General features: G+C 36.5%; 2 protein-coding genes across 2 annotated transcripts; both read right to left on the reverse strand.

The window, feature by feature from the left end:
* Positions 1-3,113: 3,113 nt before the first annotated feature.
* On the reverse strand, positions 3,114-9,043 carry LOC137722507 (homeobox protein HD1-like). The gene is made up of 5 exons (XM_068461522.1): positions 8,625-9,043; positions 8,327-8,447; positions 4,237-4,427; positions 3,987-4,118; positions 3,114-3,488 (listed from the first exon to the last, which is right to left on the reverse strand). The coding sequence occupies exons 1-5, from the start codon at positions 8,904-8,906 to the stop codon at positions 3,348-3,350; spliced, it is 867 nt and encodes a 288-aa protein (XP_068317623.1). The 5' UTR covers positions 8,907-9,043; the 3' UTR covers positions 3,114-3,347.
* Positions 9,044-15,919: 6,876 nt separating this feature from the next.
* On the reverse strand, positions 15,920-22,872 carry LOC137721862 (uncharacterized). The gene is made up of 12 exons (XM_068460888.1): positions 22,567-22,872; positions 21,180-21,298; positions 20,981-21,087; positions 20,810-20,897; positions 18,201-19,296; positions 18,000-18,054; positions 17,826-17,907; positions 17,603-17,683; positions 16,960-17,064; positions 16,832-16,881; positions 16,497-16,617; positions 15,920-16,167 (listed from the first exon to the last, which is right to left on the reverse strand). Exons 1-12 carry the CDS (start codon positions 22,733-22,735, stop codon positions 16,084-16,086), a joined length of 2,157 nt encoding a protein of 718 aa, XP_068316989.1. The 5' UTR covers positions 22,736-22,872; the 3' UTR covers positions 15,920-16,083.
* Between the last annotated feature and the right edge of the window lie 514 nt (positions 22,873-23,386).

Below are 23,386 nucleotides of genomic sequence, written 5' to 3' on the forward strand. Positions count from 1 at the left end.
AATGTACTTGACTAGATCGACTTTAACAACCTAGTGGATGGTGTAAGCATGCATGTAGTTTCTAAGCATTTAGACGGCAAAGACTAAGGTAAGGCACATCTTCTCGATCGGTGAGTAGTTAAGCTCGGCACCAGTGAGAGTTCTACTTAGGTAATAGAGTGCTCTTTCCTTTTGGTCTTTATTTTTTTGTGCCAAGAGTGCTCTAACAGAACCCTCTTGTGTAGCAATGTATAAAATGAGCAACTTTCCAGGCACGGGAACTCCTAAGACAGGTGGGCTTGCCAGGTACCTTTTTATGCTCTTAAAGGCATTGCGACATGCGTTATCCCATATGAATGGAGTGTCCTTCTTCATGAGGCGACTGAAGGGTTGACACCATCTGGTAAGATTAAAGATGAAGCGCCTAATGAAGGTTAACCATCCTTATAGACTTTTCAGCTCGTGTAGATTCCTTGGCTCTAGCATGCTTTGAATGGCCTTAATATTTGATTAGTCCACTTCAATGCCACGTTGTTGATAATGAAGCCAAGGAACTTCCCAGAGGTGACACCAAATGCACATTTCAACAGGTTCATCTTGAGGTTGTAGGGCCGTAGTTTATCGAACACCATTCGCAAATCCTTCAAGTGATCGAATCTCTTCTTGGTCTTCACAACTACGTCGTCTTCGTAACATTCTACATTGTTGTGTAGCATGTCATTGAAGATCTTTTGCATTGCACGTTGATATGTAGCCCCTTCATTCTTCAAGCCAAAGGGCATTACCTTGAAGCAGTAGATACATTTTGGGGTACGAAAGGCTGTTAGTTCCTCATCTTTGGGAGCCATGCGGATTTGATTGTACCTAGAGGAGCCATCCATGAATGATAGCTCCTTATGGCCAGAGGTTGCGTCTACCATGATTTCGATGATTGGTAAGGGAAAGTCATCCTTCGGGGCAAGCATCATTAAGGTCGCGGAAATCTACGCAAACACGTATTTGTCCAGATTTCTTAAGGACAATGACGATGTTGAAGATCCATTTAGGGTATTGCACCTCAACCTCAATTTGTGGGATAAGCTTGAATCGATAGCGTCTTTGAGTTTGCTTTATTGATCGCGTTCCAAGTTTGATTGCAAGACGATACACGACGATGGTAAGGTCAAGGCCGGGCATTTCTTTGTAGGTCCAAGAAAAGATGTCTTTGCACTCCATTAGCAGTTGGTAGTACTCCTCGATCTCGTCCGTGTTGGAAGTATGCCCATAAAGCCACTAATTTGATGTAATAGCTTTGGAATACTTATTATGTTAAACTATTATATGTTTACGGAAGGGCAAAGCTTGTTGTTAATCACTATTTATTGAATTATGTGCTTAAGTAATAAGGGAATCCAAGGAATGTATTTAATCTAAGAGAGAAGTGATCTAAGTAAGTTAAATTAACGAGACCTTTCTCTTATGTTCATTGCACCACAGTGACTTGCAAGTCTTCATTGGTAACTTTTCTGCCCAACTTCTCAGAAGAAGTTGGGCTCTCCAAGATCGCATAGCCTCGTAGAGAGGGAAAATCTTCTGGGAAATCTATCATGTCTGATCTTGGTAGACAATGAGGTGGCCTGTACTCTGTGTTCCACCTGAAAGTTCGCTCCTTTCTTCTTCTTGGCATAAAAGACTATGTGTCCCACCAGGCGTGCCAAAACTATGTTCATGGCAAAGATGGTGTCGGCCCTTCGCACAGCTCTCCTGGGGTAAATGGCACTTGGTGTGTTGTTAGTCGAATTCTTGCTTGTTTGGTGTGCTACAAGAAGAGTTCAAAGTTAGTCTGAGAGGTGTCTTTGTAAGGCCTTTGGTGTAGGCCTTGAGGCTTACAATCAAAACTAACCAAGATTTAGGCGTGCCATTGTTATCTCAGTATAACAGATGTAGAATAGATATGATTTAAGTCGATTACTTGCGCCCCATGTTACTTAAACTTCTTATTATCAAAGGATTGTCACAGATGGGTTAAGTCTGCATTAAGTTCTTTTTCTTGCCTTGTAAACAACGACTTTTAGTTCACAATCTTATATGTCCAAAAAAGAGGGAGTCCAGAGCCTTTTAAACCATTTCCTCGATTCCAGTTTATTCTTAATGAAAACAGGTTTATTAAGTTAACCAGATCTGGATGCAGATGGGGCTATTGAGTATAAAACAGATGGGAATAACTTGAATATATGCTAAAAAGTACATTAAAATGATAGATCTACTAAATTAAAGGATGAACAAAGAGACTCAGGCAAGATTTCACCTTGTCTGGCAAGGTCGAACCTCTTGCATCCACTTCTGTTTAAGTTTACAGAGGTTGTATGCTAAAAAGGTATGGATGGTAAACAAGTTTTACACAAGGGAATCGATACTACAACACTAAGGAATGTAGCAGAGCTATTACACTTAGACAAAAGATAGCTTTTCTAAGGGAACTATTGCTAAAATGACTGAATCTAGGCGAGTTTTAGCTTTTCTGTATGCAAATCTGGCTTGAGAGCAGAGTTTGTATGTTGTTTGTTTGATTGGTTGAGTGTCCTTATCTCTGTTGTCTCCATTGGCTTTTATAGACACCTTGGCCCGACTGCTTTAACCTCGTTCTTGGCCGAGGGCTTTCAGGGGTAGTGAGTCATCTTGTATTTACACCTTTATGCCATCAAAAAGTGTTTTTTGGTTGGTAGTAAGCTGATCTCTGTCACTTGTCATTTCAACCACAGGCACATGGCCTATGCCTTGGCTGAGAAGGCTTCAATGGGCTTCGGGCTTCGTAGCTGGGCTTCGAGCAAGTTCATCTCGTCTTGGTGTCTTTGGGCCTCTATTCTGTTAAGCCCAACATTCAAATATTAACCCAAACACCCCCATTGCTTGATTTCGGTCCAAACAACTAGTCCTTTTGATGCTTGAAATTGGTCCTAGATCGGCGCTAGGGGTTTTTACCCTACCAACAAGCATCGCGTAGCCCTTATATTTGTAAATTTCAAAACGTTGCTCCAATGTAAATGTTAGAAAATGTTGCAGCAATTTCACAGAAACAAATCAACAACCAATCTACATTTGTGAATCGTAAGTAGTGAAGAAATCAACTCAGACAAAAGTAAATGGAAATATAGTACATAAAGATGAAGTACCATTACCGATCGAAATTTCGAAAACATGAATTTATACAACCTCTCACATGTAATTAGTTGGCCATTTGTTACTTAATTTCTCTGTTTTCAGAGTGTTGGCTAATTAGACTATATATACTTCCCCAATGTCACACAATTCAGCAGACACAAAAGTCATGAGTTCATCAGTTTCTCCGATTATCAAACAAGATCCAACGGTGGTTATGGTGTTGTCGTCTATCTTTTGCGCTTGGACTTTAAGGAGGTGACTGATTGAGAGTTGCTGTGCCAGTTCCGCTTCCTTTGGTTAATGAACCAGTTGTTTATCTGCTTCAGCTGCAACCCTGTCTCCTCCACAAGCTTTGCCTTGTCATCTTCCTGCATATATCATGTGAATCTTTCATTAATTCTTCGAGGAGGAGTCAAATGACACTATTGTTATAGCAAACAGTCCAATTATATCGCTATCATCTCGACACGATGTAGAAATATTCCCAAAAAGCACTATTATCGTAACAAAAAGTCTCATTATACTGTTATCATCGAGATATGATGTCGATAATGTCACTATTAGTCCCATTATAACGAATCAACGATAGTAACTAGTGCCATATAGTCTTGATATGTCACAAATAATTATCAATATGCTGTCAATCTTGCCAATGTTGTTGATTCGCTATAGTATTAGTGTTATTCAAGAGCTTCTCCTTGATTTCTGCCATCATTTCTTAACGCTGTAGTCTAAGCAGAATGGTAAGTGTGTGTGTATATACATATACATATACATATGTGTGTGTGTGTGTGTGTGTGTGTGTGTGTGTGTGTGTGTGTGGAGTGTAATAAAATCATATATGAATGGTGAATTTGTTTGCTTACAGTTGGGTAGGGCCACTTAGAGTGTTGCTGCCACCAATTCTTCAACACCGTAGTTGTGTCCCCAGGTAATTTCCCTGCCCTTCTTTTTCTTAGAATTTCCTCTCTTACATCTTCAATTCTTGACTTAAATCCCTGCAAATTTTTAACAATGCACGTTTGTTATATGGGATACAGAAAGCTCAGTTCACATCCCGAAAGCGAAACAACTTAATTGCAGCAATGGTGTAATTTTTGTGTGTATATGTTTTACCTGCTTCAGCTCAATCTTCAATTCCTGTCGAACTCTTTCCATTAACGATCGTTCAGATTCAGTTGGGAGTAGGGGGCCAAATCCCATCATATCATGCCCTTCACCGCCGGATTGATCCATTGTGAAATCCATCGGCATGTCATCCTCATCGTCGGACATTGTTGCACCCGAAACTTCGCCCAGACTCACTCCTGAAAGAGATGAAACAGAGGCAATTAAGCCCCAAATATCAGTGATTATTTCTACTTTTTATTTGGGTTGGGCTCAGGTGGCTTCAGCCTAGCTTAGCTAATGTTATGCTAATAAACGGTTAACGGAAATGAGTCAACTGACTAAGAATTTCATGAACCGTTTGATAACCATTTTGTTTTTAATTTTCACTTTTTGTGTTAAGAGACACAGCAGAAATACGTAGAGAAAGTAAGGGATGAAGAAGAGTGAATGAATGATGGTGGGAGAGATGTAGAAAAATGTGTAAGGAAAGATGCACGAAATGAAAGCTTTCCCATAACTATAGGGACAAAATGTACAAGGAAAATGTAGAAAAAATGTACAAGGAAAGACGCACAAAATGTACAAGAAATAAAGGATATGTATGATGAAAATGACTGTCGTAAGAACTCATGAATGACATATTCAAGATGGCATCTCTTGGTGTATGCTTTTTGCAGATGATATAATGTTGAACGATGAAATGCAAGACGAAGTAAATGCAAAACTTAACTTTTGGAACTTAACTTTTGGCCAGAAGTGTTGGAATCTAAAGGTCTTTGCCTAAGTAGGTTAAATACAAAGTATTAAGAGTGCACGTTCAGTTTGAACAAGGGCCCAAATGAGACAGGGTGAGGATTGGAATTAGAAAGTACCAAAGAGTGACACTTTTGTTATCTTAGATTATCTTGCAAAAGAACGAAGGATTGGATGGAGATTTCAACCAAAGAATACAAGCTGGATCGATGAAGTGGAAGAAGACATCGGGTGTATTTTGCAACCGTCATATGCGATTAGAACTCAAGGGAAAAATTTATAGGACGACAATAAGGCTAAAAATGCTTTATGATACAGAATGTTGGGTGGTCAAGCATCAACACGTGCAGAAAATTAGTCTAGATGAGATGAGAATGCTTCATTGGATGTGTAGCCACATGATAAAGGACGTGATTAAGAACGAGGATATCCGAGGTAAAGTAGGAGTGGCTGCAAGTGAAGATTAGATGAGAGAAAGTCAGTCAAGGTGATTTGTACATGTGAAACAAAGACCTATAGATGCTCCAGTTAGGAAATGCGATTATGAGACAAGGGCTTGAGACAAAGAGGTAGAGGAAGACCTAGGAAGACTTGGAAAGAAACTTTAAGAAAAGAAAGGGAGTGCTTGGAGCTAATGGAAGACTTAACGCAAACCATAGCGCACTGACGTTCTAAGATTCATACAGCAACCCCACTTAATGGGATAAGGCTTGTTGTTGTTAAAAGGAGCACAAAACAAAATTTTAAAACACAAAATTGTTTCATTTAAGATTTTGTTTTCATTTCTTCCTCAATTTTTTTCCTTCTCCCATCATCCTTCTTCATACCAAAAACCCAAAATCAAATGGTTATCAAATAGATCCTTAATTATTTGGGCTCAAGAAAGCAGTCAAGTCCTTGAGTCTAATCTTCTCGCAACATATATATATATATATATATATATATATATATATATATATATTTCTGTTTTTTCATTTATCGAAAGCAACATATATAAATTCCATGTATAGTCATTTTTACGAGATCTCAAGTTTACATCACATGAATTGTTTGTTGTGTTAGTGGTTTAAGGAAAACAATAATATATAAAGGTAATATTAATTGTAGTTTTATTCTTTAATTGCAAGGTATCTTTTCCCTTGGTAAATTTGAATATATTTCTATGTAAGAAGAACGTCACATTCAACTGGTGGACAAAAATTGAACTAGATAACTTACTAAATTTTATGTACGTTGAAATGACAAAATACATATCACCAAATTTTTGTCTAAGTTGGCCACAAGTCAAGTTATTATAGGTTCCTCCATCCCTCCCCGCCCCCTCTATACACTTATATACATATGTATATTATATATATATATATGTATATGTATATAATCACCAGTTGGTTCTAGCTAGAAGGCATATACATTATGATATTCCGCATGCATGCAAGAATTGAAAAGAACAACAATGTAGGATTCTTCTTCTTTTTTTTCTTAGGTCTTGGTAAAACCTAGCTAGATCGAAATTTGTATTACATAGTTAATTAAATAGATATACTCGTCAGTGTTTGATAGAATATTTCACTAATAATTTGTCATCTTCCATGTTTGCTACTAATTTGTCTTTTACTTTACCTTGATAACAACTAAAACTCTTTTTTATTAAACCCTTGTCAACATACCATCACTTTAAACTAAGGCAAACAGACAAGTCTAATTTGGACCATTCCAGTCAGCTTTATAACTCAGTGGCCTTTGAGTCTTTGTTCTTAAGCAAAAAAAAAAAAAGAAAGAAATTAATATTCCAGGCTACCATTACCATGTATATGCAGCCTTCGATGTCATGAACCCTAAAATTGGCTTGAAAACAAGTAATTACTGAACCAATAATACTATAATCTACAGAGACTGCAAAGAATATATGAAATTTTCAGAGTGAGATCAAAACTTTTAGGGTTTATCTTTGATGTCTCTAGGCTCTAGCATTGTTGAAAATATCTTGTGCAACTTGTATTCTACTTTTTATTCAGTGTCCCCAACCCTAACAACCAATTAATCAGGATATAAATCCGAAAATGTAGTAGTAAATAATATTTAGAGGGAGATCGAGAGGAGAGGGGGACGACAGAGAGATGGGAGAAGGGACTCAGATGTCTAATTTGATTGTATTTTTTCTGTTCTTGTGTTATTATTTATTCTAATCATTATGGATTTTATTTACCCTTCAAGTAATACAAGTCATACAAAAAAATGATCTTCTAAATCATATAGGGTTCTTACTGGCTAAAATACTACTAAGAGGCATTTTTCCATAACTTAATTATTTATTAAAGCTTCGTAAATCTTATTTTATTCTTTTGGTATTAATAAATTTAGTGAAGAGACCTTGTACCAGTTTCAGCTACCGTCTCCACCTAGCAGGTCCCCCACAAATCCAACCCTTCTGTATAATCATCATTAACTAATGTAATGTGATTAGTTAATTATATGCACTTAGTTATACTCCACCACCAAACTAATCACCAAACTTCCAACATATGGATAATCCAACAAACAAACAAGTTCATGCATTCTATATTTATATTCCCAAAAAAAAAATATTAATCGCTGCAATCATCAAAACCAAATATTCTACTGCAACATTGTTAGTTAGGTCATGGAGACTACTCATGGGAGGATGCAAAAGTTTCTTAGTCTTGTCGTCGACCCGTTAAACATTACATAGAATTATCAATTTATTCATGTTATAACATGTATATTATGTAACTATAATTGATGATATTATATTTTAAGTTTATCATATAACAATATTTTTATCTACTCATATTATAATAAGTCGATTAATATTACCACTTCACCGTTATCCTCATTACCGGTTGAACCTAATTAGCCAAACCCTATCCACCACTTAACTTTGATTAATTAGTTTTCGTAGACTCTACCCCATACCGCACCCACTTCTTACAAGGAAAGTACTCAAACCTCCAGAACCCCAGAATAGCTGGTCCAGGTCCTTCTTATCTTTATGCCTTCCAAACACATTAAAACATCACAAAACGTCCCAGCACAGATAACAGAAGCAAATTTCATTCCCATTGACAAAACTAAACAAATATTCTAAACATTTCTAACACCAGATGATGATAAAGCCAACATTTATACTTGTAACTCATATATTCTAAACGTTTCCATCTCAAACATATATTACGACATCTAATGTTCCCTTGTCAGGTTTATATTGTTAAAAATACAAGTTCAACCACATATCAACACGATGAATAGTCGGAATTCAGAGTCTGAAAAATTAACAATAATAGCTAGGAAGGTGAAGTTTTGAGAAAAAGCGAGGAGGGCATACCAGTAAGAGCCTGCAAGTTGCTTTCGATTTCACGGCAGGCCATGACAGCTTCAACCGCATGGACTCTGACATGTTGTTGAAGATGTTCTTTGAAAGAGCACAAAATTATCAGATATTGTGCCTGCAGTAACAATTAATAAACCACCATTAACCAAAAAAAAAGTAAATCACTAGCTAATAAAACCCAACAAGTACAAATTCAATTACTCAACAAATTAAACCAGATTTAAAATAAATAAAAAAAACATAAATACAAATATATTAATTAGACAGTAACAAATTAATAAAATGGACTAACCAAAAAGTTGTCAAGCTCTTGGCGCTCGTGTGGGGAGACTGACTGGCCATGCTGCTGCTGAGAAGCGTAAGAGCGCAGGAGGTGGTGCGACTGAGACAGCTGAGCGTCTATGAGCGGCAACTGATCGATTGGCGTCGCCACCCTGAGACAGGACACGTGTGCAGACAGGAGCTGCTCGTAAAGAGGGTGCGTGGCTATCTCAGCCTTGAGCTGCCGGTTATGCTGGTCATGATGACCGTCGCCGCCGCCACCAACCATCATCCCCAACCCGGACTCTTGCATTTCTAGACGACCCGATTCAAATCCGTCGGAGATTCTGAGAAATGGGTTTTGTAGGGAAAGAGGAGAATTATAAAGGGTAATCCAGAGCTTGGACCACAGAGAAAGTAGAAACCCTTGTGGTTTGAGAGTGGGGCTTTTATGCCGTTATGGTGTATAACAGTGTGTTAGAGAGAGAAAGGAAGAAAGAGAAAGTACTTGATACAGGCTTTGAGTATAGTTTAAAATCGTTAGTGGTGTAAGAAAGATGCCGTGGGGGAAGATAGCCGTGTATTGGGATCTGAGGCACACAACTTTCTGCACCACGTCTGAGAGAAACAAAGATTTTACATGAACATAGAGAAATAAAGATTTTAAAGCTTCGGTGTTGTGAGGTTTTCGAGGTTTTGTTTTGTTTTGGTTTTTGGGGGAGAGAAGATTTCAGAAATATGGGGCAATAGCACGAATCATTACCATGAAAGCGGCTGCAGGAGAGCTCGTAAAAAGAACAAGAAGATAAAAGCTGGTTGCTTCTGTGGCCTGACAAATGAAAGATTTTCCTCTGATTTTTTTTCTTCTTTTTTCCTCTGATTTTTGTTTTGGGTTTTAATTCAACTTTGGCAAAAGGGTTTGATTGAGGTGGTTAAATACAATTAATTATAACTAATCTTTGGTTTATTAGGGTTTATTTTATTTTTGAATAAATGATAGCGTCAATGAATTAACTTGTTAATTGTTATGGTAAAGAAAAATCGGTGAGAATCAAACTCACACCGCAGAAGCATTATGTCTTTTCGTCACTGTGATAAAACACTATTTGCTATCAAAAGTGAATTTTGATTAGGTATGCATCAACAGACAAATGAATTATTTTTAATTTGCCCTTTTCAAAATGACAAGTAGGCTTCAACCATCTATTTAAAGAAGTGATTTGGACACTTCACAGGATAATAAACCGAGCACTCTCTACTGTCCGATTATTGTTGATTAACACTACACGGACACCAGATCTTTCCATCTAGCTCCTGCGGTCATACAGTATAAAGTTGTAGAACAATAAACAATTTACAATGCAAATTAACTTTTAAAGGATTCGATGAAATAATAAGCATATGAATATGATACTAAGTTGTATATGTGTGTACAGTCGGAGCTGTTCAATTTATTAATTTTCATCTGAAGATCATTCTTTAAAAAAATCATCAAATTGTAGATCGTTTTATCCTTCAAACGTATCAAATAAATGGATAGTTTATTATGAATAAGTTACTTAGTACCTACATAGTTGATTTGTTCTATGTGAATGACGTCTAAATGATCTTCGATTAATTATTTTTTGTTAGGATGACCTATAAATAAAGATTAAGAAATTGAACGGTTCCCATAGTTATTTTATTCGATCAGGATACATTATTTGCAAATGGGTGCATATGTTCATCGCCACATAAGGATGCAAGCATCATCCTTTTTTATATGTACTCATGCTCATATTTAAGGTTTCATATTTAAATTCATCATCGTGTATCGAAACGCATGTATAATTGATAAAAATTATGAAATATAATATTGCCATTAGCAACGCGCAAGTGATTTCTGATCGTTCATGCCCTATGAAGCATGTGTGCATTAATGACCAAAACATGTGTAATTAACATCAACGTAAGGAACTGACTTCAGCATGTTGAAGTTAAAATATTTTCAAAACGCGTCACAAAAAGTTCTAATTTTCTAACGTTACACCCGTGGTGTTTAAAATCCAGCCAATTTACACATTCTGATCAATTGTAGCCTTTGTGGTCAAAAAGGACACCGGAAAAGGACATGCCATATACATGTACAACCCAAAAATAAATAACAAAAATCCATAACAAATACTGAAAATTGAACAAAACATCGCAGTGCAATACGAAAAAGCAAAACTTCGTATCTTATCTTATCGTAAAACAAACTTCAGAGCCGATTAATTGAAACTAATTAAACTTGGATAATGTGAAATGTACTTTGTTACGAAACGAAAAGGTTTGCAAGTACCAACCTAATTAAGTAGTTGAAAAGAAAGGGAGGGAGGGAGGGAGGGAGGGAGGGGGGGGAGGGGGGTGATTGTTGGGGGTGGGCGCTCCATTAATCAACACATCGGCACCGTTTGTTGGTACCAAATCCTTTGCAAGTCTGCATTTTCTATGTTTTGTTATTTAAGAAAGTCAGCTGAGGGTTGAGCTGTCACTATTGACGCTTCCTTCCCTGCTGTATTAATATTATTATGCTTTTCATATTTTCAAATTTGATTTTTTTTTAATATTATCTCCCAATTTGTCAAATATTTTGATTATTGTTGGGACAAAAAGAACTCAATAGAAAAACTTAAGGCACTCGTTTGTTGGGAAACAAAATGACCCACCACCAAGTACCAACTGTTTCTATACAATCTACGTGGCATATTGTGGGTCCAAGAGATGAGTTGCCAACCCTTCGAATTTGTTTGTTGAAACTTTTTAAAAAAAAAAAAAAAAAAAACGACTTACCTAAAACGATTTAGTTTACTGCCCCATAATGTTCTAGTTTAATAATGTATACTGTTGCTTGCCGACAATTTCACACATAACAATACATTATTAATGAGAACGTCAGGTGACGACGGACTCTTTGCATATAAATTATTATTATCTCTTATTTGAGACCATGTCTAATCTTTGAGTGTTTTGTTTTATTTTTTTCTTTTGGGTTGAGGATGTTAATATATTTGGTCTCATTTGGTTGGAGGGATGCATGAATTTGTACCAATAACAAATATATAAATTTAGGCCCTAGGGGATGCTTGAATTTGTACCAATAACAAATATATATATATATATATATGTATTTTAGGCCCAAAATTTGTAGTCACATAAGACGAACACCTATAGTTATGAAGTATTTAGGATTCTGTGTTGGAGAATATGTTTCATTGATGTACCTAAAATTATTTAGTTTATCGCCTTTATAACATTCTAGTTTAATAATATATTGTCATTTGCAGGGTAACTTACACATGACAATATATTATTAAACAAGGGCGTGAGGTGACGTGGGACTCATTCCATATAAATCATTATCTCTTATTTAAGATTATGTCTAATATTTGAGTGCTTTGTTTTCATTTTTCCTTTGGTAGTTGAGGATGTTAATATATGTGTTCTTATTTGGTTGGAGGAATGCACGAAATTGTACCAATAACAAATATATAAATTTTAGGCCCAAAACTTGAAGTCACCTAAAACGAACACCTAAGGTTATGAAGTATTTAGGATATTGTGTTGGAGAATATGTTTGATTGATAAAACTATTTATTTTACCGCCCTTATAGTGTTCTAGTTTACCGCCTCTATGTATTATCAAACGAGAACGTTAGATGACGTTACACTCGTTTCATGTAATTCATTCATTATCTAATCTTTGAGTGCTTAGTTTTCTTTTTCCTTTGGTGGTTGAGGATGTCAATATATGTTCTTATTTGGTTGGAGGGGATGCATGAATTTGTACCAATAACAAATATATAAAATGTTGCTTTTGTTTTACGTGTAAACATTATGTTTGAGTAGGTAGCAAGGAAGCATTTTATCCATATTTGATTTTCTATAGTTTAACAGGTAACCACTCATTTCTAATATTTCAACAAAACAAATGCATACAACAAAAAAGTATTGGTATCACCAGATGCCTATTTGGCACCAAGGAGGTGGAATGTCCGCATATAGTTTTTTTTTTTTTTTTTTTTTTTTTTTTTTGTTCCTTTGGAAACATGTGCGGACGGTCCACCTGAATTGGTACTCTCCTCATCTTACATGTTGTGTACACAAGAATTTAAAGAAGAACTTTTTTATAATGGTCTACATTTGAAATGTGGTGTGCGTGTGACCAAGTGTCCATTGTCAGTGATACAAGGCCATGTGTAAAAAAAATTATACATAATATTGTAACATTAGCACATAACGCTACGATGATGGTGTAATTGTATTATAAAAATTGCTCTCTTTCAAGTTAGATTGTTTCAATTGTGTAAGAAGAAAAAAGCCAATACATGGATCAATACTGTTATGAATGACATTACATAGGTGATGGGAGTCATCAACCTGTTATCCCCATCGAGCGAAAAGAAATGAAACCTAAGCTGATAGGAGAAAGATTGTCATGATTCGGTCAATGACACAATAGGATGTGAAAATATGTTTACACATAGTAATATCATTAACACGTACGGGACTCCCACTGTCATGGTAAATGTGATCGTTCGAGGTGGATTGTTTGGATTGCATCCGGGAAAAAATTGATAACGTGAAAGCCAAGGAAAGCCAGATGCACCCTCACGGTATGTTACTCTCTCTCTCTCTCTCTCTCTCTCTCTCTCTCTCTCTCTCTCTCTCTCTCTCTCTCTTCTATTGATCAGTTGTGGTCGTAACGTCGTCGTCGGTGGAGGTGGTGGTGGTGGTGGTAGGAAAGGGAAAACAGGTAGTAGGAGTGGGTTCACCATCACAGCTGTAACTTTGTCGTTTTCTTATCTCCAACACCTTTTTAAAAATAATATTAGGATTTGAGGATTTTAGAGTGGTCCTCAATCTTCTATATAAAATTAATTTCGCAAAAAGAAAATACTTGGAACAAAAATTAGAGGAAAAAAACAAAAATAAATTGAGAGTGTGGTCCTGCCAGCCCAGAAATAAAAGAGAGATGATCCGGTGTGGTCGCTATCAGGGTAGACCCCCACGAATGCTTGACCTTTCTTTTTCTTCCCCCCTGCCGATGATCTTTTTTCAGTCTTTTCTCTTTCATCGATTCACTTGGAATTAACTTCCCTGCTCAACATTTCAACAAGAATTCCTGCTTACACCTAATCTCGGATGAACAAGTGTTCAAGTTTTGATTAAAAAAAATCAAAACTTAGACACGTGTCTACCCAAGATTGGATGTAAACAGGACCTTTGCTGAAATTTCAGCAACGAAGTCTTGTTCGATTCACTTCATCAAAAATTTGCCCCAAAAGTCAATCCATTGTCTAATCATCTTCAATTTCAGAAACATAGTGAATTTTCACATGCATTAACGGTCAGAAATTACTTAAAACACGCACAATGATCAATTTTAACATGGATAGTACTATCCATACACTTATTTTTATCTTTTACATGCTCATAATAATTTTTATCATTTATACTCTTTAATACATCCAATTCAATGACCAAAAATTAAACTAATTGAAAAAGGTAAGATAGCACCACTCTTTTAGCATAGTTCATTTTGATACATGATCAACTATTAGAGCCACCCGTGCCAAAATTACCATGGCAAGGCGCAAAAGTTGCCCTTAAACCCAAAAAATATAAAAGGGCTCTAGCGGTACCAAAAAGTGAGCCCTACTTTGCCGGACCTGGAGCCAGAGGCAAATCCACCTTGGGACAAGGTGAGTTAGTTGAACCCCCAAACTCAGAATTTTTTATGGAAGAACAGGGTGCTGCATTTTAAAAATCTGAGATGTCTTAAAAAGCTGTTCTCCAACTGTTTGACTTATGGCCTATATGGACACTGGGCAAGGTATTTGCTAGCCTCTTGCCTGTGTTTGCTTTGCTATGGGCATCTTTTCGATAGACATGCTTGCTCAAAAGCTATTGACATCAATTGACATGCTTTTTCAAAAGATGTTGGTATATGTCAACAAGCTTGCAATATGAATTAACAAATGACCTGACGCCTACTAAAACTCGATGAAATGTCAATTTTTCATGTTATACCGCTATGTGCACTATTCTTACCGACTCACTAATAATATTTCCTAGATCCGCCACTACTTGGAGCCTAGGCAATTATAGCCTGAGTTGCTCCCTAAGGGCAATGTTGAAGCAAGGCTAACATTTCATTGTGCATTCTTTTATGTCCACTTTTAAACGGGATGAAGTTGTACTAGGACAATTACTATTCAAGATGAGTAGTAACTGCCCTCCCTCCGCCCATTGCCATGGTAGAACGGATGAAATTGCCCTTGGAGATCATGCTATATAAAATACTTTCATTCAGCTGTGGAGAAAAGGATTGGCTCAAGCACAACTCGATTGTTTTGATTAATGTCAACAAATATGGTTGAGTAGGAAAACCTTGCAGTGGATGATGATGACTAAGCCTGAGGGGCAAGGTCAAGTTGATTAAGAATCTTGAGGGTTGCCAAACTTGTCATTGGTTGGTTGGTGTGTGGATGTGGATCCTACTAGTAACAAATTGGCCAATTATTGGTTTTTTTGGGGCCTCTCTCTCTCTAATAAAATTATCATACCTTCCACGTTTAATCATTTATGTTGTGGCCCAAGTCTAGTATAGCCTAGTCTAGTTTAGTCTAGTCGAGTGGGTAGAGAAGATAAGGTATTTGACTTGTTTTCTGGGTCAAAAAGACCAGAAGTAAAATTTTATTGTTGACTACTAAAAAGTAAATATAAACGATAAAGAAAGATTGACGACATAACAATTAGATATCGATGACAAATTAAAAAAATCTAATCATTTCAACAGATTTGAAAAAACATCATGGGCCAATTTCCCGTCAAGTTATTCATTTACCTACCCATAAATTCCCATCACCTCAGCATATGAGATTGTTGTCAACATTTAAAAAGAAAATAGAAAATTTGACTGCGAATAAAATTTCAATCGTTGAAATGATCTTTTCAACAATTCAGATCAATACGTCGTCAATACTGAACTTTGATCCGTTCAACCATGGAAATTTGCAAGATGATCGTTTCCGTCGATATTACAAAAGTGGTTTTGTGTTACCATTGTGGTGATATTGAATGATACTCAACCTCGCATTGCGTGAGAGGGTACGAATTTTGGCAGAAAATGCAGGCTCCAAGGACTTCATTAAGATTGATAGTAAAACACGCTACATCAGCTCAGAATGTTAAGTGAACAAGAGCCCAGTTTCACCGTCATCCGATATTTCTCTGAACCGCTCAGATGAGTTAGAACACGGACCTCGTTCATCCGGTTTGAACAACTGCCACGCTTGGGGGAGGGCCGACAAACGATTTGGTTATCTACTTGACTATATACAGTCAAAAACTTTAATCTAAAAAATCACATAAAAAGTTGGACGGGTTTGATTCATGTCGTAAATAAATCGGGGCCACGACAAACACCATTTACAATACAAACTTGTAAGACTGCTGCCTGCCGGAAGTCACATCAAAGTACACTTCTCCTTTTTAGCTTCGGGTCTTGCAGATGCGGATGATGACGAAGTTCGGGCTTTGTTTCTTGTCGCCTGCAAAATTTAAATAGTTTGCTCTTCAAATTCATATGCCATCCACCGAAAATAAAAACCTACAATACTTCATCATGCTACGACTGGCTGCACCAAACCTATGTAATATAAAACATGGATCACTGTGTTTATCAAAATTAGAGGGTCGGACGACCTGGCACATATGTGATTGGATATGCTTACACAAAATTAGTATCTGACTACACAATAGGAAGTTCAATTGTTGTAAGATGGAGCATTACAATTATTTTCCCAAGTTTTCGCCGCAAAACTTTGAAACGGCTAAATCAAAAGAAATATTAGAACATGTATTGAACAAGAAACTGTACCTGGGGACCTACAACCATCCTTGAATTGCCACTAATAGATGGTTGCTGCGAGTTTTGACGCTGCTGTGGTTGTTGTTCAAACTCTTGCTGCTGCAGAGCAATTGCCAACTGCATATCAGAGCTGCCAGAACACAGTTTAACATTATTAGTACATTTTCAACTCTATAGGCCAAACCATATTTTAATTAGCAAGCTGTAACTAGTCTAATTGCAGAAACAGGCAAAACCATATTTTAGTGGGCAATATCCCTAAAACTTCATTTCTCATCTGGTTTTAAACCACAGATTGTAAATCAACTACTAATCTGCAAGTAGAAGCAAAGTAAAATAGTTACTTCATATCAAATGCCGCTTGTCCTGCACTATCCATGCTAGCAAGATAGTCCTGAAACATTGATTTCATATTAGCATCCCAGAAAACTGTGCACAGACTAAATACAATAGTACCAAAGGTAATGCATACCGCAGTGCTGGTGACAGCATTGTTTTCATCCCACGTGTCATTTGTATGATTTTCTACCTTAAACTCTTTGAAGTTGCCTGTCATAAACAATGTATCCCCATTGACCTGAAATGTGTAGGGAACCATCATTAGGATACTGAAAGCAGGAGAGAGAGAGAGAGAGAGAGAGAGAGAGAGAGATTGACAATGTGAATGTAAGAATACCACTTTAAAAGTTTGAGCATCAAGGCACCCTACTATTTTGAACATCTCTCTACAACTGGAACTTTTATATTTCTATGGCAGAAAATAGCGGGATTGTTAATGAACTTCTTCACCTAACATTTCAGCTAACAAGAAACTTTAAACTAACCAGGTTGGGCCAATGGAGTTCCTCAGTTTAAATATTTCCCTTAAAATGGTTAGGTTCCACCATAAGTATATTAATATAAAAAACATCAGCATGTATCTACTTTTAACTGAGATCAAAACCAGTGATAATGCTTTAAATACCTCCGAGCAATTCTGATTTGTCAATAAAAATATATTTCAATGCGATTTCTTTTTTATTTTTCATTTGTTTAGCCAATCCATCATGATAAGTAAAAAGGGGTAATGGATAACAATATCCTTTACTTAAAAACATAGGAATTACAGATCGTACCTCATTTAGCTTTTCCCACACCAAATCAGGCTGATTTATGTAACCCTGATCAGTGGCCAAAAGATAAAGTTCACCATTGAACTGCAAAAGAAATGAGATCTGGTAAATTTTTTCCCTAAAAGAAATTAAATCATTTATTTCAATTTTTTTTCCCCACCCAAATAGGTATCCTGGCAGTTCAAGAAAAGCAACATCAGTCATTAAACTTCCCATACATACTAACCTTAAACAGGGTGCTGAAGTGATTATTTCGAAAGAAAACACATAGCTCACGCTCTTTAAGACCCTCTTGTAAGCAGAAAAGCCTGCACAACCACAATAACAATAAGTTAATTGAGAGCATGACTTTAATCCAAAAGGATTATAGGGCTACAAAGGTCAAAGTAAACCAGCATACCCATAAAATGTCAACTGACTAGCATTATTCTTCAAAAAAGTCCTGACCAGTTCACCTGAACCCAGTTGGCAATTGCAATGGGAATGGTTTAATCAGAACATTACAAACATTAACTGAACTCAAATAGTCACCAAATTTACAAATGAAATAACGAGATCCACAAATAATCATTTTTCCGCTCTGATATGGTATAGTACTCACCTTGTTGTGGAGTGATTTCACCACTGGGCCTTGCATCTAAGGGGTTTTTGTCGTCTTGTTTTGCAAGTACCACCTCACCTTCATATACAGGCTCTCTGTCTTCTAAAACTGGAGTTCTTGAATCCAGAATGCACTCCTCTCCTTCATATATGGGCTCACCGCCTTCAACACTTGATGCTAAAGTTTCTGAAGCATCATTTTGCTGTTGCTGCATTCCGCCAGTAGATGAATTCAAACCCACATTTGAAGCAGATGAGCAAGATACCTCTGTCACGTTGCTCTTATTTTGCTTATCCAGATGTCCATGAGCATCAGGTGTAAGCTTGGCCTGACTCTCAATCTTTTCACCCCCTATTGACACATCTGTAAGGTTTTTCTCCACTGACTCAGTATCTTTCCCAGGAGAAAAAAAATTTCCACCTTCGATCTTGATTGATTCATTTGTAGTGCTTTTCACAACCAGATCAGAAGAAACAAGCTCTTCTGATTTCATATAAGTTGGCTGATCAGCATTTTCTGCCTTAACAGTCTCTGACAAAGAAAATGCTGTTTGTCCTGGAGTAGTACTGAAAGATATCACATTACTACTCTCATTCCTGGAGGCATTGCAATCTTCTGGTACAGACAGTTCTGACTGATGTACATTATTGTATACAGCAGCATGATTCTCTGATTCATCTACAGAATCTACAGGCATAACCTTCTCGGGATGTGTACTTGCATCTGAGCTAATTGACAGAGGGGCTCTGTCAGTAGACTCAGTATAGACGACTGCAAGCAGATCACCCGCTGAGGTTGTCAATTCGGCCACAGACATTTGTAAAGCCCTCATCAACTCCTCTTCTTCTTCACGGTCACCTTTTCTTGCCTTTGGTTCTTCAGAAGCTGAACATGGAGACTCATCGAAAGATCTAGTTTTAGAAAGGCATGGTGAAGGGACTCCCAGGGTTGCAGTTGTTGCAGCAGCAAAATCAACGCAATCTTCTTCTGGAGTGCTCTTACATTCACTCTCCATATTCTGTGCTTCCAGTGCAACAAGCTCCCCCATGAGAGCATTATAAGACTTTGACCCAATTGCATTCGCAGTACAATCATCCTGGTTAGCATACACTAGCAAATTGATTACAAAAACAAAGACCATGATGTAAATACCAGATGGCAAATTATTCAACAAAAAACAGAACAACATTCTAATGAAAAAATTATGAAAGAAACCATATAATGTTATAAACCAGGGAATAAAGGATGTGTGGCCTGGTAGCCTACTCAGAATATCATGAATTTTCCCGACATAAAAATTTAAATAATAAAATAAAAAAGTAGAACCATAGCACAATGTATCAGTAACAAGTTTCCCGGAAAACTTAAATCATATTAATGACTAACGAGTTACACCAACACAGAAAAATCATCTGAATTTTCAAACTATATGCTGTTTTCCCACTCTAGAAATTCGCAGAGATGAACTGCATGTCAAAATTCCAATCAAGTGATGACCAATTCAATACCTAAGCAACAGATTTTCTGAATTTGTTCCCAGTTGTGATGTGATACATGTCACTTCGTTACTGGAATTTTCCATATATAAGAAGGGCTGGTTGAGAGTAATTATATGTATGCACACAGACCTCAAATCCTAAGTTCAAATCCCATCACAACCCCTTTGGTGGCCACTACATAAACTTTATCCCACTAATTGCCTGCTGTATGTGGCACACACGAACTACAAGTACCCAAAATCAACCAGATACCACCTTAGCAAAACATACATGGACACATGCATACAAATGTGCAGGGCCTGTACATATTATGCAAGAGCAATTTTGATGTGTGGCTCTCTTGTGCTTGCCTGCGTAAGATCCAATTGATTATTCCTACCCATAAACTCAATATACAATCTATGTTCTTTCTTCGGCCAAAAAGTTTGTGGCCCATCTTTGTGGTGAGGTTTTAGTCGTTTTATGAAGGCACAAGATATCTTATATTGTGGAGGCACACCTTGTCATCCAGTATGTAGACACATGACCACAAAGTTGTTTAAGCAGTCAGGTGTGTGAAATATAATATAGTTGTTTTGTGCAGACACATGATGTCTTTACGTCAGCACAAGCACAAATCTAATTTTTTTTTTTTTAATGCTTTTCATTTAATTATGTCAGTTTCTTTTATGTTTCTAAGTTATTAATTAAAATTTCAAATTATGTAACAGGTAGGAGAATGATCATCAACCATATCCATATGCTACATCTTTGGGGGTATATTAAAGTATACCATAATTGGGAAATAAGAAGATTTTCCTTCCTAATTTGTTTACGGTGTTAAGTAGTTTCTACTTTGCATAGTATGGTTGTGATTTAGTATCTTATTGTGTATCTGTGACTAGAGTTATACTATATTTAAAACCTTCAGGCTTATGACTAGTCCATATAATTCTCTTCCCAATTTCTTAACTACTATATTATGTGAGGCAAATAAGCATTAAGGGAGCCTACTACACCAGGCCCAATTGCATGAACCTCCAGCACACGTCAGACTTTTGCAATAAGTAAAATTAGTGCTTGAATAACTCTACTCATGCTATGTAAGGATTGAGAACTAAAGAAGCAAACCTGCGGATCAACGATCCAACCATGATATAGTGGAATGTCTAACAGGTCAAATATGGCACACTCTGGAGTAAACTCAAAATCATCTATCCTGCAATCATTAGTTAAATTTCCATTAAAACTCACAATGCAGAACATCACAATAAACTACAGGAAGAAATAAACAATGCCAACCTTCTGAATTTTATATTTACATCAATCCCCGTTGCAAGTCGAGGGAGAAGATCAATAGCATCAGCAATGTTCTGCTGTTGGTTTTCTACATATCCAGCATCTTTATTCTAAATCACAATAACAACATAGTTCGCATCAACTTACAAAAAGAAAGAGAGAAACTCAGAATTGGTAATGAAAGAAAATTGTTGTTAATTACATCGATATTACTGTTAGAATCAATCAGTCTTTCAGCAATGAGCGAAAGTAGTTTCTCCTGTGAGACTTCTGACGAGTCTGGACTCAAATTCAAGCTATTCCTCAGCGAGAGAACGTTACCTGTAAGAAACTCAAATTCAAACCAACAAAAAGAAGGCACGAGTCTATTTCCCCAATAAAATAATAATCGCAGTATGCGTATCTTTCCCTAGGTGTAGGTCACAGGATTATTCATGTTCAAATTCACTTGCATGCATGATATTTTTGTTCCTACATAAGGAATACATCCAGAACACTGTAATTTATCATAGGCCTGACCTCATTAAAGATTTTTTATAGCTAAATTGAACCATTCATTTAATTAAAATCAAATAGCAATGGCACTTAAGATTCATAAAGTTATCCATTTAATCCACAGATCTCCCAGCAACAAAAAAGCTAAACAGGAAAATAACAATCGAAAAATAATAACAATAATAATTGAAGATTGATTAGAGAAACAGTAATAAACAGCGCGATTTTTCCTTCTCAGCTTGACAACCAAATAGAGTAGTCATTCAATCCAAAATTCAAATCTAGTTAATCAGATATGTTATATGTCACCATTTTCTCAACGGTCAATCTGAGAAGGGAAAAAAAAAGAATTGTGCACATGGGAAAACATAGGGAGCTGCTATTGCCACTCCAAAAAAGTCATCCCTAGCGAAAATAAAGGAGAGGAGTGCATGATGACTATTTTGAAGCGCTAATAACTATTCCCCAAGCATAATTCAAATGATCACTCCAGGCGTTAACTAGCAAAATAGTTTGGGGGGAGGGGGACGAACCCTAACAGCAATGCACATTTGATTAAGGCTCAAAACCTAAATTCCTTGGTTTCTTTTAGTTTGGTTCAATAATTGACACGATTGACGATCAGAAAACCCTAGAAATTAATTGACACGATTGACGATCAGAAAACCCTAGAAATTAACTGAAAATTTGATAACAGAACCCTCCAATCTTGAGTATATGAAGCATGATTAAGCAATATTTGCAAGGACCAAATCTCGATTTCAGACTCAAAAACAGACCAAACAAATGAAGAATTCAGGGTATTGAGTGATCAAGTCGGTATTTTTCCTCCATGTTTGTTTGTTTGCCAAAAAATCAGCGTATGAAAAATAACAGAAATTTTGAATCTCAGTTTCTGACTACACTAACACACCCTGCAACTCACACTTACAGAAATCCACGAACCAATTTCAGATTGTGAGTCAAAATACCAATCCCTAATCATTTTCCTCTACTTTCTTGGCAACCAATCAATCCGAATCAAAAAGCAAGAAAAATCAGAAAGCGAAAGCCTAAGCGAACAAGAGAGAGAGAGAGAGAGAGAGATGAATTACAGATAGCGAGGAGCGGGCAGGGACCATTGTCGTTCTGGAGGACGATAGGCGTGGAGCGTCCCAAAAATTGGATGAGCTTGGTCTTGTGGACGCACTCTTTCACTGATTGTTGTTGCTGCTGCTGCTGCTGCTGCTGCTCGGGATTCGATTCTTCAGTCGACGACGCCATGGCTCTAATTGAATTTTGATCACCACCGTCTCGGTTTTTCGTTTTCCCTTCTGTTCGTTAGATAGTGAGAGAGAGGAGAATGTGACTGGTAGACCATTTGCATTATTTTTTTGGTTCGACGGAACCGCCTGAGCTAAAGTTCTATTATTTTTTGTCCTTCGGTAATATTTTTATTAGAAACTTTGTATTTAAGGTTTAAGGGACGTATTTAATTGAGAATTGGAGAGATTTTAATACATTTAAAAATTCATAGATTTTTATGAAATTTAATTGATTTATAGAGATTTCATATAAAATTTTAATTCAATTCCCTCGAAATCTCATGGGGAGATGTGAGATTTATGGATGCTTAAAATACACAACGAAATCTCTTCGTTTCCCTCTAATTCATCAACTTTCTTAAATTTTTTAAAATCAATTTCTAATTGAATATACCTGGAATGTTTTAAACTTCTTTCAAATCCTAATTGAATACATCTAGATTTATAAGTATTTTAATAAACTATCTTAAAATTTTAATTGAATATCCCTTGAATTTCAGATAATTATTTAAAATCTTAATTGAATACCCCTAGATTCATTAAAAGAATTAAACTCCCTCAAAATCTCAATTGAATACACCTCCTAAATTTTTTTATAAATAGCACTATT

The sequence above is a fragment of the Pyrus communis genome, chromosome 17 (assembly GCF_963583255.1).
Source record: "Pyrus communis chromosome 17, drPyrComm1.1, whole genome shotgun sequence".
In the NCBI taxonomy this organism is placed as follows: Eukaryota; Viridiplantae; Streptophyta; class Magnoliopsida; order Rosales; family Rosaceae; genus Pyrus; species Pyrus communis.

Bases quoted from the DNA above. Each gene is read 5' to 3' on its own strand.
- LOC137722507 (XM_068461522.1), bottom strand. From the start codon at position 8,906: ATGCAAGAGTCCGGGTTGGGGATGATGGTTGGTGGCGGCGGCGACGGT. The intron at 8,448-8,624 runs GTTAGTCCATTT...TTGTTACTGCAG, and splicing joins AAGAGCTTGACAACTTTTTG to GCACAATATCTGATAATTTT. The intron at 3,489-3,986 runs GTAAGCAAACAA...TGATATATGCAG, and splicing joins CTAAGTGGCCCTACCCAACT to GAAGATGACAAGGCAAAGCT.
- LOC137721862 (XM_068460888.1), bottom strand. From the start codon at position 22,735: ATGGCGTCGTCGACTGAAGAATCGAATCCCGAGCAGCAGCAGCAGCAG. The intron at 17,065-17,602 runs GTACGATCTGTA...TACACATTTCAG, and splicing joins TGTGGGAAAAGCTAAATGAG to GTCAATGGGGATACATTGTT. The intron at 16,618-16,831 runs GTAACTATTTTA...GTGTTCTGGCAG, and splicing joins CAAGCGGCATTTGATATGAA to CTCTGATATGCAGTTGGCAA.